This window comes from Lutra lutra, chromosome 8 (assembly GCF_902655055.1).
Source record: "Lutra lutra chromosome 8, mLutLut1.2, whole genome shotgun sequence".
In the NCBI taxonomy this organism is placed as follows: domain Eukaryota; kingdom Metazoa; phylum Chordata; class Mammalia; order Carnivora; family Mustelidae; genus Lutra; species Lutra lutra.
Window position 1 is genome coordinate 37,048,972 of NC_062285.1, and position 18,325 is coordinate 37,067,296.

The following is an 18,325-nucleotide window of genomic DNA, read 5'->3' on the forward strand; positions in this document are numbered from 1 at the left end:
ATGGGCATCTCTTGTTTCAGGTGACTCGATGCTATAATTACCTAGAAATCCACTGAGGAACCAGAAAGAGCTCTGGTGTCAGCCTCAATTATCAGCTGTGTGAGTCAAATGATGTGACTTAACCTCTCTGAGTCTTCGTTTTCCCATCTGTCACGTGTGGGTAATCATGCCTAGCCTACAGAGGTCCTGTGAGAATTGCATATAATGTATGACAAGCTGCTGGTATACAATAAGCACTTGGTAATTGGTAGCTATAATTATTTCCCACCTCTCTGATAATAACCCTCAAGCCTGCAAAGTATTTGGCTCCATGGACACTAGTTAGGAACAGGGAAGAAACCACGGCTCAACAACTGCCTGGAACGCAGCCACTTCCTGGCCCGCACTCCATTGTCATCGCTCATATTCTGTGGCCCAGCTGAGCCGGACTAGGCACTGTTCTCAACGTTTCCTTCGAGTGCCTCGCCCCCCCCCCCCGCCCCCGCACCTCCCCCCAGGGTTGCTTGATTTTTGTAATCTCACGGTTTCCTTGACGGTGCTACCTTTACACTCCATCTTTTTAAAAAATAAGTAAAATAACACCTAGCTCTTCCCAAATTCCTCCAAACGGAAAATCTAAAACTCAGCTTTGCGGCACTTCGGATTCTGTTTCTGCCCTCTGCGCGAGGACCCCACCGCCCAAATGCTGAGCGAAGGCGTGAGCCCCGAAGACGTGTGACCAGAACTGATAGAACAGCGACACCGTGTGGCCAGCAGGAGGCAGCCCAGCCCAGCTCGGAAGCCGCCTGAGCCCGAAGTCCTCCCGCAGGCGAAGAAGTCGTTAGACCTGCCAGTTAGAACCCAAAATGAGGAAGGAAACACAGCACCTTGCAAACGTGGGAGGAATTGCTTCCTACCTGACAAATGTGTCCTCCCTGCCCCCAGCTTAAGATCTGAAGGCTGGATGACGTGTGCTCTCAGAGCAAAAAGGACAAAAGAAGGCTAGCCATAGGACATGTGTAAAATCTCAAATGTTTGCTGTGTCACTCCTCTCGGGGGCTGTGGAAGATTTACAGAAAAATCTTGCAATCCTTATTTCTCTCAGGTGTTTCTTTTGGCGTGTACTCAGACCTCGAAGAACTGGGTAAAGGATGAAGGAAGCGATTGTCACCGTGGACTTACCCGGTCAGAGGGAAGGTATCTCTAAATCATGAGCAGGAATGACAGTATAAAATAACCGTATAAAAAATGGCTACATCTGTGGGATGGCATGTCAGACAGAGGTTGTCACGGAGTCTGGTCTAGTCATCTGCTTCCTAGCAACTTCACTCCCTCAACTCCATCAGACCCGTCATCGGGTATCCTCCTCATCCTAGAAGCGATTTGGGGAACTGGAGCCTTTTGGGCTCCTGTTTTTACCTCTTGGAGAAGAGTTTCAGGACTTGTCCCATAATTAGGGATTTCCACAGATAAAAGACTCTTCATGAGCATTTCCAGGGTGAATGCCTAGGTATTTCCATGCACAGTGGCAAACTAGATTACGTGTTGTCTGATCTAACCATCAGCAGAGAAACTGGTGAGAGCAGAGCAGCTTTCCCTGTTTTTGTTTTGTTTTTGTTTTTAGATATCATTTATTTATTTGACAGACAGAGATCACAAGTAGGCAGAGAGGCAAGCAGGGGTGGGGGAGAGCAGGCTCCCTGCTGAGCAGAGAGCCCAATGTGGGGCTTGATCCCAGGAGCCTGGGATCATGACCTGAGCCAAAGGCAGAGGCTTTAACCCACTGAGCCACCCAGGCGCCCCTCCCTGTTTTGATACATTCTTAAACCCTTCCACTTCATTGACTTGATTCCCCAATCAGGTCACCGGATGGCAGAGGGAGTCCTGGCCCGAGAGCCCCCTGCCTGGGAATTTGGCACAGGGGTGAGTAAAGATTTGGAGTCACTTTCCACTTTCCAGATTTGGAGTCACTCCAGCTGGAGCTGGAGTCTGTTACCTCGGATGCCGTGGGCGGCCAAGTTTCTCGCCATGAGGAGCAGAGGAAGCGGGTCTGCAGAGACGGAGGAGGAGGAGGAGGGAGAGAGAGCCTGAGGGGTCTGCCTTCACCTCCCAAAGACCCTGGAGTCACTAAGACTGTCCTGGAGCCTTATATCTGCCTCCCTCCCCTGAAGCTGATTCAAGTTGATTTCTGTTGCTTACAACTTTGGAAGAATAAATTACACAGTGGCCTGGGCAGTTCATCTTATCCCTCAATGTCTCATCTGTTCAGTAAAAATCATCATTCATTCATTCATTCACTCAGCAAATATTTACTGAATGCTTTCTCTGAGCTAGGCACTCTTTAAGGTTCTAGGAGACCCAGCTGGAAACAGATTTTGAAAAATCCTCTATGAAACTTCCTCTCTACTCAAATGGTTTCTGGAAATAATGTAAGTATATGAGAAAAGGTCATAAACTTCAGGTTGAGTGCCAGGAGAAGGACCTCTTGACCCAACACACAGAACACAAGCCCCAAGTCTTAGAAAATTTACTGGAGGGAGAGGGCCACTTTAAATAATACCCCTTCCTTTTGGCTTTATAATAAAATTGGATTAAAAAGGTGTACCCTGGGGTACCTGGGTGGCTCAGTCAGTTGGTCCTCCAACTCTTGGTTTCTGCTGAGATATCAGGATCATGAGATCGAGCCGATCTCACCATTAGGCTCCCTCCTCAGCTGGGAGTCTGCTTTCCCTCTTTCTCTCCCTCTGTCCCTCCCCCTGCTGGGCTAGCTCTTTCTCTAAGGTAGATAAATAAATTTTTAAAAAATGGACGCCTGGCTGGTTCAGTTGGTTAAGCTACTGCCTTCAGCTCAGGTCATGATCCTGGAGTCCCGGGATCGAGCCCCGCATCTGACCCTCTTCCCTCTCATACTCTCTCTCTCTCAAATAAATAAATAAAATCTTAAAAATAAATAAATAAGGGGCGCCTGGGTGGCTCAGTGGGTTAAAGCCTCTGCCTTGGGCTCAGGTCATGATCCCAGGGTCCTGGGATGGAGCCCCGCATTAGGCTCTCTGCTCGGCGGGGAGCCTGCTTCCCCCCACTCTCTCTGCCTGCCTCTCTGCCTACTGGTGATCTCTGTCTGTCAAATAAATAAATAAAATCTTTAAAAATAATAGTAATAAAATAAATCTTAAAAAAAAAAAGTTTACCCTTTCCAAAGCATCTTTTCTTTTATAGGTCCCTTCTGATGCTTCACTGATTTCTGATGCTTCGCTGAGAGACCCCCACCCCGAGGCAAACTCTGTCTTCACAGACACTGTGGTTTCCTACCTGCTCCGGCTGCAGACAGCTTCCATCTATTTTCAGTTATCGTGGGGAGCAGTAGATAATACACATAAGTGACACATTAAATTCACAGATAATTTTAAAATCTAATTTTAGCCCCTCCTTTTCCCACTCCGTTATTTATCAAAACTACTTAGGAGGCCCAAATGAACTGATTTGGTTCTATCTTCTGTTGCTGCTTCTGGTAGAGTTGCAAATGAACAGATTGAAGACCAAAAGGCAGACAGCAGGAGGGAGAAGGCTAAGAATGTGGATAATCTACAGGATGAATGCCCAAACCATCTAGAAAATTAGCTGTGCGAGGAGCTGAGAGCTCAGTCTTCATGTTGCCTAATGCCTGACCCTCACATCTAGGCAAAACCTTCCTCCTTACGGGCGGGCAAATTACCCATCAATCTTATGTAAAACCAGGAATTAAATTACTTAGTGTTTTGCTGTAAATACGGTGCAGGGATTCCAGAATGATAACTACCAAGAATTTTAGCAAGCAAGAAGGGCTCAGGTGGCCCTTCTCAGCTTCCCCACATTCCTTCCAGAGCTAGGAAGGCTGTCATGGCTAGCCAACTAGAGCACAGGGACCTCCAGTAGAGAGGCACCGTCCACATTCTGCAGCATCTCGGCCAGAAGGGGTGATTTTTACTTTTTTTACAGCTTCCTTGCCTCAAGTGCCTCCCCATGTCCCCTCCAGAATTGACCAGAAACATCCATTCCTGTGTGCATGGGTGTGCAGGAGCTCTCACGCACACCCCCAAACACCCACCTGCAGACACGCACGCACACACTCAAGTCCTCCCAAGATACATGTGACCAGTGTCAGTGGGGTCTGGCTATGCGTCAGAGCCCGTTTTAAGACGGAAATGACTATTTTCTTCCACCATCTCGGGATCGTGTGGCTCTCTGCCCAAGCAGGAGGTTTCTTTTTTGATAAAGGACTGCAGCTGATGTCTTGCTAGCTTCTAGAACTCCAGTGGATGACAGAGCCGAAGGGAGACACCAGGCAGGGAGAAATAAACGCGGCAAGTTTTGTTTCTCACCTTTGCCAAGCATAGAGAGCAGCTGACCAGGAACTGAATTCTCCAGATTAGGGTTGGGAGACTTTCATCAGAGTGCCTGAATGAACAGAGGGCTGCCCTCACCTTAAGCCTGGGACTGCTTTCTTACCCTCCTATCAAAATGGAGGCAGTCAGACATGCCTTCCTCCTAATTTTATCTTGAAGACAAGATAGCTAAGTGAGTATTACCTTACTCTTATTTGTAACACATCTGTAGGCTTCTCCCTACCAGTCCTGGGCAGAGGAGGGAGGTAGAACATCCCAGGACAAACCAGTTCTGCTCTGGGCCAGAATGCCCTTTCTCCTCAATAGAAAGGATCCCCAGGATGGCTAGGATTTCTTGGTCAAGGCATTATAACCAATGCAGTGATCCTTCAGTAAGATGACGTGTCGATCACAATATATTTCATGTTCTAGAAAAATCCTGCACAGGGCAGCCAGATGCCCCTCTCCCTGCAGCTCAACCTGACCAGCAGAGGAGCCCCTCAGGGCCTTTTTAAAGGTTCAGATAGTTGCCCCAGCTTGACCCCAGACCAACTGGATGCAAATCGCTGATGTTGGAGACTAGGACTCTGCATTTTGCAGTGTGGTTTCTGAGCAGATGCTCACTGTTCTGGGTGGGTCTTCAGATTTTCCAGCCACATTCCTACAGATTACTGGTCACGTCACAGACAACTGCAGGCTCACCAGGGCTTAACACGCATGTAACTGTAACTTCATGCCGATCTATTTGGACGAGTCAATCTTTCCTAACCTTGGTGGTCAGTGGTTGCAACAGTCACACTGGCGTTTGAACACATGACTTGCTCCCTAGGTCAGAAAGAAAATATTTAATGTTTACTCCATCCCCTCGCCATGACTCTGCAGGAAGACCTCAACCTAACAGGGGTCGTGCTTCTCCTTTCGTGAACATGAAGGTCACTTTCTGTGGACCAGTCACTCATGGCTAATTTCCTGAAGTTTCTAAAGAGGAACTGGATTTTGACTCTTGAGCACTTGGAGCACCTGACATAAGGTAACCCTCCAGGAGTGATGACAGTGATGTGAGGAAGGGCAGGAGTGCCAGCCAGTGTCCCAAACCCTTATGATTATTGGTGGATCTGCATGACCAAGTTCATTGGCTGAATGCCAGCTAATGAAGCCAAGGACGTAGTTTGGATCTTTTGTAGGCCAGTCGAGTTCAATCACTTTCTTTTGCGAACTGTTCATCTCGAAAATGTCAGCCAAAGGATTCTGAGTAATAGCGTGAGGAATACAGTGAAACAACCCGAGGTCTGAGGTTCTTTGATGACAAGTCAGGAGGCTCTTCTCTAGGCCCTAAAGACACAAGTGTACACATGGACCCAATTCTGATTCAGACAGAATCTCTTTGAGATTGTTTTGCAATATAATTTGCTCATTATAGCCCAAGTGGACTCCTGAATTCCATTATTTCTCCAGAATTAAAACTTTTCTGGAACGAAACCGGTGTCTTTATGGGGTGACTCACTGGGTCCCTTGTAAGCTGTCACTCTTGTGCACCTGGACCCATGCGTCCCAGGAACTACTTCCTCCCTTTCTAGAATATGACATCTCCCTTCGTGGATCATCCTTTATCTTCTTCTCTCTCCTGGCTCCAGATTCTGGAGTCTGAGACTGGACATGGCAACAGAGACAAGGGTGCAGAGAGTGTCCCCATTACCTGTGTTCTACCAAGGACCCAGTGAACAAACCAGGGGTGACCAGGGGTGGGGTGCTGTAGGATGGGAGAAGAAGGGAAGGTCAACATGAGGTTTAAACTGAAATCTCTGAATTCTTTTGCTCCTAAGAGTAATAGTAACAGCTAGCATTTACGAGTATTTAAGTTTGGGCTGATCTTTGGGGAGAGTGCTTAAATGCTTTCCCTTATTCAATTCTCTTATTACTCTGTCTCTGTCTCCAACCACCAGACTAGAGCCCTGCAAAGTTTCCATTTCCTTACCCTCTTCCACATGCACACACCATGTACCAGGGTTCCAAGGATTAGATCAAAAAGAAAAGGAGACTCATGAAAGATTATTGTGTATCCAAAGAAGGAAAGGGAGAGAAACTCCAGTGAAGTGTCTTTAATGTCAGGCAGAAACTGTACATCTGGGGCAGAGATGAAAAGAGCATGCCAGGCCAGCCGAGCCTGACCCGGCCACACATCCTGTCGCTCAGGGGGCCTCCCCCGGGGTGGAGGAAGTGACAGCAGCAGCATCCCGTTTCCTCTCCCTGTGGGAGCACGGTGCAACGTTTGCTCGGTCCAGTTACACTCCTGGCTCTCTGTGGCTCAGGCACAAACATTCAGTTCATCTCTCTCCTAACATATCAGGCCAATTGACCCCCTTTCCCCTCGGTGTGGGAACCGGAGGCAGGACCTAGTGAACTGTGGAGGGTGGGTAATTCTCGCTAGACAGACAGGCCTGGGAGTCTGCGGAGGTGCAGGTCCCTCTGTGGTCATCTGTCAGGGATGACATCAGACCTCGGCTCATTCCCGTTAACTGTGGATTCTGCCAGGACATGCCCGAGTGAAAGGGTAAGAAAACACCGGCCCTCTTCCGGAACCAGTCAGTATTCCGGACAAGACCCTGAAGATGGGATGGTGTAAGCAGAGTTCCTGCCGCCTTGCACAGGGTCTCCTGGCCCAGTGACAGGAGTCACAGAGTGGTCATCCAGCCGGCAAAGGCTCCAGACTTCCAGACAAAATCATCTTCTGCATCCAACCGCCACTTGTCTCCTCCAGGCCATGGTGGATAGACAGTGACTAGTCCCATGTCCCTGCATCCGGAGAGTACCCGCAAGAGGGAGGGGGGGAGAGACCCCGCCCCCACACCCACTGGGAGTAGAGAACCAAGCGCAGCACAATCCTCAAACACCTCCAGCGTCTCTTAAATAAGCTTTTCCTCTCCATTTTCTTCTCTTAATTATTTATCATCCATCCCTTTATTTATACAAATATAAAATAGATTTATATAGATTTATATAATATAAACTTTGTGAGGCAGAGTGGCGAAGCGGCCGGAAGAGCTCCCCGGCCGGCTATTTACAGACGAACTGGTCGACGATCTCCGTGCATTTCTTGCACTTGACGTAGCAGCACCAGTGGAACTTGCAGTGGCAGCGCTCCGTCTGCACACTCTTGAACTGGTCATAGCCGCGGCCACAGCACATGAGCTCGCAGCCGTCCATGCCCTCCGACGTCTTGTTGCACAGGCGGCCCTGCGTGCCCAGCGAGCCCGTGGTCTCGTTGCGCAGGCAGTAGTCCGGGCTGGGGTCCACGTAGACCAGGTCCTCCGGGGTGGGCTGGTTGAAGCGGCTGTTGACCAGCTCCAGCTTGCCTTTGCGGGTGATGCGCATGGCGGCCGCGCTGTCGTACTTCTCCTTCAGCTGGTCCCCTACCTTTCGGAACTCGGCCAGCTGCAGCCAGCACGTCTTGAGGCTGCAGGAGCCCGAGACGCCGTGGCATTTGCAGGCCACGTCTGCCATCTTGTACACAGCCTGAGGGGGGCAGAAAGAAGGCATCAGAAGGAGGAGCCCGGGGGGTGGGGTGATGGCAGATGGTAGAAGGGTGGCTGGGGGCACCCAGAGGCCAAACACGGAAGGGGGTGGGGAGGGGCAGAAGAGTCGTTTCTCAAATGTACAGAAAGATCTTTCCAGGAAGCTTGGTTACCCAGATAGAAAGCAGATAAAAGGAGCACCGGGCGGAAAAACGCAGGGGAGGCAATGTCCATGTCTGATCGGCTCCAAGGACGATGGCATTTGGTGCCCTTGCCCTTCCTACTTTGTCCATGTCTTATTACTTCAACTTGTTATGATACATGTGTCATGTTCACGATCAGGGGGAAAAAAGGATATTTCTATCTTGAACCAAGCCTCAAACAAACAAATACAAACCAACAAACTGTGTCCAGCTTTTGCATGAGACGGAGTACAGTCAGGGGCTATAATAAAAAATCCAGCTGTACTACCAGCCTGTGACAGAAACTGCACGGCGGTGGCTGGCCAAAAGCTGTCCGTGACTTCGCCAAATCCCCTAAGAACTCAACGGCCCCCTTTTCTGTGTTAACATTTGGCCATTAACTCCACGGAGTCACAGGGACCTCAGCACAGACCACACGGGGCTGTTGAACAAGACCATTTCCTTGCGCCCGGCACCCCCTGGAGAAGCTGAGCAGGGAAGAAGAGTGGAGCCCTGGGCCGGGCAAGAGTGGGTCGCTGGGCCCACCAACAGGGGTGATTCATCTGAAAACAAACCCATCTCGAAGTCACTGAACCACAACAACGTGGAGTGGATTTGAACTTGGGTTATCCCAAATCACAAATTTTTTAAAAAGCAAGAGTCGACCAGAATGCTGCTTACAAAGTGCTTTTCAACGAAAAGCACCCTGATGCATTGTGTCCGACGGCCCTGGCAGCAGGCCCGGGAGTACAGATGGTGGGATAAAAATGCAAGCCCGCTGCAGAACATTTTCTTATGCCACAGCCATTGTCACCGACTGAGTCGGGACTCTTTTTCAAGGGTTTCTCTCTCGGATTTCTTTTCAAGAGTCCCCAGATTGTGTCTTTATTCAGCACTGTGCAGACACCACTGCAGGTGCAAGAAATAGCTTCACCATCATTAGCTCATATCACTATTGTCAAAACTCTTCCTGGTTTTTTTTCTCTTTTTTTCTGGTGTGGAATTATCCCTACTGTTGTGTGCTGGAGAAACTGAAGCTCTAGAGAGGCTCAATATTCTGTTCAGGGCCACCCAGAAGGGAGTCAGAATGACTAGCCCTTTTGCACTCCAGTCTTGAGGCTTAAAAACGGATTAGGGGAGAGAAGGACGGAGGCTCCTCCCCAAGGTTAAAGGCACCAGTACTGGGCTGGCAGCTCCAGGTCCACGGCATTAAGGAACCAACACCCCATTCCAACAGGCACTTCAAAGACGGGGTCTGCAATTACCCTGTTCTGGCACAACCCCCCCCCCCCCCCCCCCCCGTCTGAGCTGGGGCCTGACATTCCTCTGGAAATGGTCCTTGGTTTAGAGAGGGAGGTCAGGCATCTGGTGCTGCTGGAAGCAGGAAACATTAAGGGCCTAAAACTGTGTACCCTGCCACTAAGTGACCAAGGGGACAGGATAAGCATCTCTACTGGGAGCCAACAATTAGGGAGATTTGAGGAAGGAGAGCTAAAGAGGACACAGCAGAGGAAAAACAGGAGCTTTTGTAAAACAAATCAGAGAGGAAAGAGGGTCACGGATCTTCACTAAGAAGACATTCATTCCACGCCCCCTCTATGAAGAAGGACACTGTAACAGTCATATTCTTAAATATTTGCTCTTGATAATGTAGAGAAGCTCCTCTGACAGGAGAAGGCAGAAACATAAATCCCAATTTTTAGCCTTTCCTGCCAACTGGAAAAGCAATAAAAGCAAAATTTTAAAACATTTTCTTAGTTCTGCATCTTGCCTCCTGACAAAGCCTAAGTCCCTCTTCTGTGCTGTCTAATGGTGTGACTGAGCTTTGTAACTGATAGGAATGTCATGAGGATTAGACAGCTTTTATCTGGAAAATGCTTAAGCCCTTGAGTGACAAGGCAGTATCAACCAACCGCTCTGGCCATCAATGTCTAAAATGGGGTTACTAGAGCCTCTCAAAGGCCAAGAGAAATTTCCTGCAAAGTATGCCCCAGATTTACTCTGTGGCCAAGATGTCAGATCCTAGATATTCCATTAGGAAAAAAAAAAAAAAAAAAATTGGCTGGGGAGCCTGACTGGCTCAGTCGGTGGAGCGTGCGACCCTTGATCTCGGGGCTGGGAGTTTGAGCCCCGTGTTGGGTGTAGAGAGGACTTAAAAATAAAACCTTTAACTGGTTGTAAAATACAAATCCAGGGAGTTTTCAATTCCTGCCACCATTTTAGTCTTCCCTACGGAATTTTTTTGTGTAGGTGTGAGGAGGTGGGAGGTGAGTACCTTGGCCTCAGATGGTGATTGATGGCGGAGGCCTGCTTCTTGGAGAGCGGATAAAAAATAAAGAGGGACAGGAATTCCCAACCTGGTGCAGACAGAAGCAAAGGGAGAGATAAAGGCTGTGGAAGAGGTGTGGAGACTGGGGGAAGGGGGCCCAAAGGTAGGGAGACAGACAGAGGAAGACGGGGAAGGTGTGTAAGTGAGAAACAAGGCAGATGGAAGGAAGGTTGGCCAAGATAAGGGCCAGAACAAACAAACAAACAATTAAGGGCAATAAAACGAGGAGCCAGCAGAAGTGGGGTCAAGACTGTGACTGAAATGGAGCCCAGAATAGGATGAAGGCCTAGTCACCTCAGCATCTGCCACAACGCCCCAGGGAGAGCTCAGAGCAGAGACAGGAAACAGCCTTCCATGAATTTGACCTCTTCCTAGGCGCACCGTGGGACCTTTGCTCTGATTCGAATGCGCTCACCCACCCACCCACGTAAAGCAGGGTGAGAGTGCTGCCAGGAGCCACGGACGGAATCCCTGAGCTAAGGGAGCTACAGCCAGTGGGAGGAGGCGAAGGAGGCCGTACCTCAAAAGGTAGCAATCAACCTCCCTCAGTTCAGAAGCAGAGACTACTCATGATGGGGGATGGGAAGGATTTTAGGGAATAGGGGGTATTTGAACCAGGATCTTAAAAAAAAATGGATAGAATTTGGGCAGTCAGGGGATAAAGTGAAGATCGTAACCTTTTTTTTTTTTTTAAACCAGGCTCTCACACGGTTAGATCCCCAAAGCCTGGCATGCAGGCTGCCAAACAGAGAGGAAGTCGTGGGGGAAAGAGGTGGCCCCACAGATGTCCTCAGAGTGGAAGTTCATCTAAGACAGTGCTGTTCTCTGTGCCCTGGTTCGAACCAGAGCAACAACCAGAACTCACGACCCCATGGATTCACACCACCCCTCACACACACCTCTAGCCTCTGGAGATGGGCTCTGAAAGGAAGGCTGTGGGCAAATGAACAACTCTAATTTCAACGTGACATCCCACTACTGACGAGACTAAGTTTCCACAAGCATGCCATGTTCTACCAACCCAACATGACAGGTCCCCAGTCCACGAGAAGCTGTTTCAATTCCATTTATTTGGTACGTGTTCCTAAGAAACAGAAGTCGATTTTTTTAAAAACTGGTAAATACTTTTTTAGAAATATATCCATATCCTGTCACTGAATCACCAAATGAACCAACATGAACTTTCTGAATTGACTTCTTCTCAGGAAACCGCTAGTCTCATTGTTTCTCATTAGTTCTTTGGTCTTGCGACAGTATCTTGCCTGGGCCCCAGGGCCAGCTGGCTTGACACAGACCTGAAGGCAGACAACACGCCCAGAAAGAAGTCTGTGTCGTTTCCTGAGAGGTCTGTGGTCCCCGCTGGCCCTGAGCCCGGAGCAACTCGTACCACCCAGCACTCAGACCTCATGCCTCTCTGTAAGGGAGACCCCGAGGCACCCACCTGCCTCCTGCACGGCCCTCTGGTGTCGAAGTGTGTCTGCCATTAGCGTGGACGCGTGCTTTAGGATCAGGCCTCTGGATGGGCACGACACCAACTCTTAAACATCAGCTCTGCTTTTCTCTGTGTCTCTCACAAATCATAAACCCTAGGCTGGGTCTCATGGCCTCAACTTCCAACTGTCCTATCTGCTTGACAAGAACTCTACTTCGAGTGCCTGGAATCTGATGACAAGGCTGCTCCTAAGGGCTCTAGGGACAGCCGTCCTGGGAAAAATTAACGAGGTTTATAAAAATGACAGTGGCACGTGCCCAGCTGGGGAATGGAGCCTCGTGAAATGGATCAGGTCGGCAATGTGGGCTCTCTCTCACGCTCTCTTTCTCTCTCAAATAAATAAATGAAATCTTAAAAAAAAAAAAAATAGGCATCCCATAATCCTGGAGGTAAGATTCCCTGTGGTCAGGACGACCCCCTTCCTCATGGCCAGGCCAGGGCTCCCAGCTCAGCCCAGGAGCAACGGGTTAGCCCAGGGCGAGCGTGTGTGTGTGTGTGTGTGTGTGTGTGTGTGTGTGTGTATGCATGTGTGTGAGTGTGCACGCGTGTGCGTGTGGAGGTGGGGGAGCTCTGCTTACCCTCCGCCCCGCCTCGTTGTTCTGCAGGTTCATGAGCACCCGGCCCTGCTCCTCCGACCCCTTGGCGAAGTTCTTCTCCCGCTCGCGGGCATCCACAAACTCCTTGGCAAAGCGGTAGCCGTACTCCACATTGTCCCCACAGCCGCCCCAGAGCCAGTCCCGGGGAAGGTCCTTGGGCCTCGCTGTCCGGCTGCAGCCGCATGTGGAGAGCTCGCCCTCCCTGCAAGCCCTGCTGATGGCGTTCACCACCCCCGCGGCACTCACTGCGTAGGTGAAGGCGGTCTCCCGGCTCCCTGCAAGAGAAGGAGGGAGAGGGGGTGAGGGATGCCAGCTCCCTAGGTAGGCCCTTTCCTTCCTTCCACCTTTCCCGGCCCCAGCACCATCGCCCAGCCTCTAACACTCCCAGAAGGGAAACAATGTCAGGAGAAGCATCTTTCACGTCCCATGGCTCTAATGGTTAGGAACTCCTCTTGATAATGAGCAGAAATTTGTCTCCTCTACCCTGTGAGCTCACACACTAGAATGAATCCCTCCAGCCCCGGCCCACACTAACATCCATTCCAGGGAAGTTTACGTGGCCAGTAGATTCCGAGGAGGCAGACCTAAATGGAGGGGAGAGTGGGCATTAAGGAGTTTATGGGACATGTGGGACGAACAGAATGAGCCAGAGTAGAAATCATGGGACCAATAGCAGGAGTCTGTATCCTAGCAAAAACGCAGGTCACCATTTCTCACCACTTAATGGGCCACATATCTGTCTTCTTCATTGTTGCCATTATCTAGCTAGACAGTGGCAGAGACAAGGAGGAGAAGTAAGCCGGAATTACAATGTCCAGAATCATCCACACGGTTTTACTCTACCTTCCGTGTGATCCACGCTGCCTCCTGACTCAAGAGCACTGGGAAACCACAGGTACAGGATACTGGGCACGATCCCACTAAATGTCCAGATCAGTTCCAGGAGAAACTCTGAACTGTGTTCCTCTCTATTGCTCTAGTGAACCACTTAAAACTCCTAGGATACATGTTCCACTTTAATAAAAACGTTTATAAAAAATAATATTCAGCCTCCAGGGAAATGCAAATAAAAATCACCATGAAAGGATGCCTGGGGGCCTCAGTCAGTTGAGTGTCTGCCTTCGGCTCAGGTCATGATCCCAGGGTCCTGGGATCGAGTCCCACACTGGGCTCCTGGCTCAGCGGGGAGCCTGTTTCTTCCTCTGCCTGCTGCTCCCCCTGCTTGTACTCTCTCTAACAAATAAATAAATAAAATCTTAAAAAAAAAAAATCACCTGGCGAAACCACTATACACGCACGAGGATGGCTAGAATCAAAAAGGGTGCTTGGCTGGCTCAGTCGGTAGTGTGTGACTCCTAATCTTGGGGCTGTAAACTCAAGTCCCACGACAGGTATAGAGATTACTTAAAAAAACAAAATCTTAAAAAATAAAATAAAATAGGGGCGCCTGGGTGGGTCTCAGTCAGTTAAGGGTCTGCCTTTGGCTTGGGTCATGATCTCTCAGGGTCCTGGGATCAAGTCCCATATCTGGCTCCCCGCTCAGCAGGGAGTCTGTTTCTCCCTCTACACCTTCCCCCTGCTGTATTCTCTCTCTTTCTGTTGTGCTCTCTCTTATACACACACACACACACACACACACACACTCTCTCTCTCTCTCTCTCTTTCAAATAAATAAATAAAATCTTAAAAAAAAAATAAAAGAAGTAGACATCCCATAATCCTGTCTTGGTGAAGACGGAAGCAGTCTACAATCCTCAATTGGTCTAGAAGGATCTCTCACTTTGCCCTCCTTCTTGATCATCTAGGCGGAACACAGTCAAGCTTGCCACCAGACCAGACTGGGCAGGTCAGTTTTTCTTGGGGAACCAGGGGCCAGCTTCTGGTCAGATGTGGACTAGGAGCAGGACAAGAAAAACCCAGATGAGGCAGGAAGTCACACTCATGATTCAGCCATCAGGACCCACATCTGAGTCAGGGCTGATCCGTGGCTAGAGACCAGCGCTCTATCTAATCTAGGGTAGTTAGACTAGGAGAATGAGCAACCAGGATGCTAGGGTGACCGACGGGCTTGAAGGGAGGAGGGCCTATTCCCCTCTGTGAGGGAGCCATGCCTGAAAAATCTTCCTAAGATGGAGTCTCAACCCCCTGACTGGGCATCCTGGGACAGGGAGGAGCCTGGATCTGCCTACATCCCTCCCACGGGGATTCTTCCTTTTCACAGCGTTCCTCAGGGAAGTCGGCTGGGTTTTCAAGGCAACCCAGCCCATCATCTTTTTAATGACTTTAATCACCAGAACGTTCTTTCTTATAGTCATTTGGAAAACGCCTCCCTGTAACTTCCACCCGCTGGAGCTCTGCTGTCTAATCCCTTCCCATTTGACAGCCTTTCAGCATTTGAAAACAACTGATAGGCCTTTTATGTGTTGTCTTTTCCAGGCTACATATGTCTGATTTCTTCCTCAGTGCTCTAGCAAACACGCTTTTCCAAGCTGAATCATGCCTCTCAGAACTGCCTTTCAAAATAATATGCCTGCATCCGAGCAAAATAGTGCAGATACCATGGGCTCTGACCGTCCTGCCCTATCATGATGGGTTCAGATCCCACTCTGTCCTCAGGTGGATTAGGCTCCTGGCAAGGGCTCTCTGCCTCTTTTGGTTGGGGCACCGAGGGTGGGCAGCTCTGCATTCCTGGGGAGCAACTGGGTCCTTTGGGAAGTACAGACTAGTAGTGCTACTCTCAGCCAGCAGGGCTTCGGAATGGGCAGCAAGGTGGGGGGCTTCTCTGTAGGAGAAACAACTCAGAATGGAAACCCGAACCACCTCAAGGATAAAGGCTAATTAACCTGCAACCATGTTGCTGCTAGAGACCTGGCATCGTTCCCCTACCAGGAGGCAGCAGGACACGAGCACACCTTCTCTCTGTTCCTCAGTAGTTCAACCCAGCTGCCAGGAAGGTGCCGCCATGTGCCCCCACCAAGGCTGAGCGTCGTTCCACTGGCTCCCTCCAAGCTGCTCTGCTGCCCTCTGGTGGTGGACCCTTGCAGCAGCTTCAAAGAAGGGAGGACTTTCTTGGAAGTCCTATAAGAGAGCCCTGAGAGAGGATTGATTCCCCAAGGGGCACCCTGGGCCCAAGGGTATAAATGGAGGATAGCTTCCAGGTAGCATAAGTCTGCAGGGAAGCTACAAAGAGAAACTGTGAGAATAAGGCAAGCAGGCAGTTCCTTTTGTAACAGAATAGGGTCCAGGGAGAATGGAGAATGGGAGGGTAGGCTTGCACAAGTCATTCCCCCAGGCCAGTCCGCACCCAGTGGCACTTCCATTCCTGCTAACTCCTTCCTTTACTCAAGTGAAGCTCACTTTTTGGCCCTCACTCAAATAAAATTACACACAAAAAGGATCTAGCTGGGGCGCCTTGGTGGCTCAGTTGGTTAAGCGACTGCCTTCGGCTCGGGTCATGATCCTGGAGTCCAGGGATTGAGTCCCACATCCGGCTCCCTGCTCAGCAGGAAGTCTGCTTCTCCCGCTGACTTCTCTTCTCTCATGCTGTCTTTCTTTCATTGTCTCTCTCTGCCTCTCAAATAAGTAAATAAAATATTAAAAAAAAAAAAAGGATCTAGCTGATGTCAGGCACACATTAGGTCCCTGAAAGTGATTTGTGGATGCCTCTCTCTAAACCTGAGGTCCTCCTGCTGTCCACACCCAGAACCCAGTGCCGGGAGTGCGGCTAAGACTTTACTGGATACTAAGTGTATTTGAAAAGAATCAATAAATCATAAAGAGTTCCCACTCAACCCCAAGTCCATTCCTTTAGGAAAGCTGCCGAGTAAGACTGTGGCAGGAACACGTGAGCCCTCTTGTCTAGACCTTGAGTCGATACTAGAGGAAGGACGAGGGCAGCAAGGTTCAAAGAATACTCCCCCCCCCCCCCCCCCGCCCCGTCCTCGCTCGCCAATATGGGTAGGGGAAAGAGGTCAGGAGGGAGGAGCCTTCCTCAAACCCTGCTTGCTGCTAAAATCATTCTTCTTTGAGGGGAAAAACCCAGCCCCAGGTAAGTCCCAAATGTCCTCCTTCCTTGGAAGGGAAATTCTTTTGGAGAACAGGAGACAGGAGAATACAGTGCCCTAACACCTTCTTTCTATGGCCCTGGGGATCTGACCCAATAGAATAGGGCCGGATTTCTCAATTTCTTGCCAGGGAGGGGAGGATTGCATTTCAAAAGGACCTAAAACAATTAGACCCCAAATCACACCTCCATCTAAGCAATAGGGCAGCCAGAGAGTCCGAGAGTGGGGGAGAGGGGAAGGGACAGGAATCCAGGAAGAGGTGGCCTCTCATCTTTCTTCTGGATGTGTCCCCTTCCCCCACATTCACACACATCCCTTTGGAATGAAAAAGTCAGGGCTGGATCTGGGTCAGGTTAATGACAGCTATCACCAATTTGGCCCAAAGTTTCTATCTCTCTCTCAGGGTCCAAGTGGCAGAGGCAAAATTCATCTCAACTTTCAGAGCTGCGATTTTCGGTTCTCTACCCAATGCTGTCAAAGCCCTTCCCCTGTCTGACCCCTGCCCACCTGTGCTGAGACAAAGGTCAGTGGTGGTGGGCACGTCTACTAATCCACTCTGACTCAACTCTGCTGTTTCTGCTACCTTACTGGAGTGAGTCGCCGGCGGACTGCCCCAGACAGGGTGAAGCAGGAGCAGAGGGCTCGAAGAGTGCTAGCAAGGGTGGGGACCGACATCCCATCTGAGACTCTGCTTCCAGTGTGCATCTCCCACTCCCCTTGCACACCACTTCCAAGCCTCGGAGAACTCACCTAGACACTTGTGGGGGCTCTCTTGCCAGGCCAGGGAGGTGAGCCCGGCTCCTGTAGCCAGCCACGTGTCGGTGGTGGGCTCTTACCTATCTGCATGACTTTCCCAAAGACGGACGCGTTGTCCACTGTGCTACAGTTCCACCGCCGCTGGCGAAATTGGTACTGGCACTCCTTGATGCCCGTCTTGGCTCCCTCCCCGATGTAGGCCATGTGCTCCTGGTACAGTTGGCACAGCTTCCTCTGGCCAGGGGAGAGCCCAGGAAGCTGGCTGCACACGGGCTGGGCACCGATGATAAACATCTCAGGTCTCTGCACCGGGTTCATAGCTAATGACCTACAGCGGAGATCCAGAAAGGGGACGGAAGGCCCAGGGGTGAGCCTAGGCTTGCGTGCAGCCTGAAATCATTCACTCGACACATTTAGCAAGGGCTTTCCTTCTGTGTGCAAGGCCCTGTACTAAGGGTTTGGAAAAGAAATCTGCTAAAACAGAGGCCCTGCCTTCACAGGGCACTGTAAGAAACTGAGGCACAAATGCGGATGATACGGGAGAGGTCAAGGGCCAAAGCTAGACTTGAGCTTCTGGCTCCATGGTGATCAGACAGAGAAAGAGCTCTTCCAGCCGGAGAAAAGATTTTTATAAGGCAATGGCCAGAGTGCAAAGGGGGTCTTAAAGGATGGGGGACAGGCAGAGAAGGGTGATAGAGCGGGCAGAGGACATTCATTCCAGGCAGAGGACAGAAACAGCCAAACCTCCACAGGAGAGCACATGACTTATTCGGGGAGTGCGGGTGACGCACTCACTCTAACCCAAGTGCAGGGTGTGATGGAAAGCAGTAAATTCCGTCAAGTAACACTGCCCTTACGCCTGGCAAACAGAAGCCAATCTACATACATCACAACCTAGCCTAAATGTTTTCGCTTCCATATCCCACCCAGAAATCCCCTAACCCACTCTATCCGTTCAGGGGCTCTCGCTTTGGCTCATCTTCTCCCAGAAACAGAAAAGTGGTCAGTTAGAGGAGAAGACGGTAGAGGTACCTCTGAGACCAATGTAAGGGGG

At 50.1% G+C, this 18,325-nt stretch overlaps 1 protein-coding gene across 5 annotated transcripts in view; it reads right to left on the bottom strand.

Annotated features, from left to right (window-relative positions):
- Positions 1–6,424: 6,424 nt before the first annotated feature.
- WNT5B (Wnt family member 5B) overlaps positions 6,425–18,325 on the bottom strand; it is a 107,930-nt gene continuing 96,029 nt past the window's right edge. For all 5 annotated transcript variants that reach the window (XM_047741944.1, XM_047741945.1, XM_047741943.1 and 2 more), the window contains exons 3-5: positions 17,352–17,599; positions 12,434–12,726; positions 6,425–7,853 (exon numbers count right to left, since the gene is read on the bottom strand). In XM_047741944.1, coding sequence (XP_047597900.1) covers positions 7,395–7,853; positions 12,434–12,726; positions 17,352–17,599 — 1,000 coding nt within the window. In that variant the 3' untranslated portion in view covers positions 6,425–7,394. The remainder of the gene's footprint in view (positions 7,854–12,433; positions 12,727–17,351; positions 17,600–18,325) is intronic.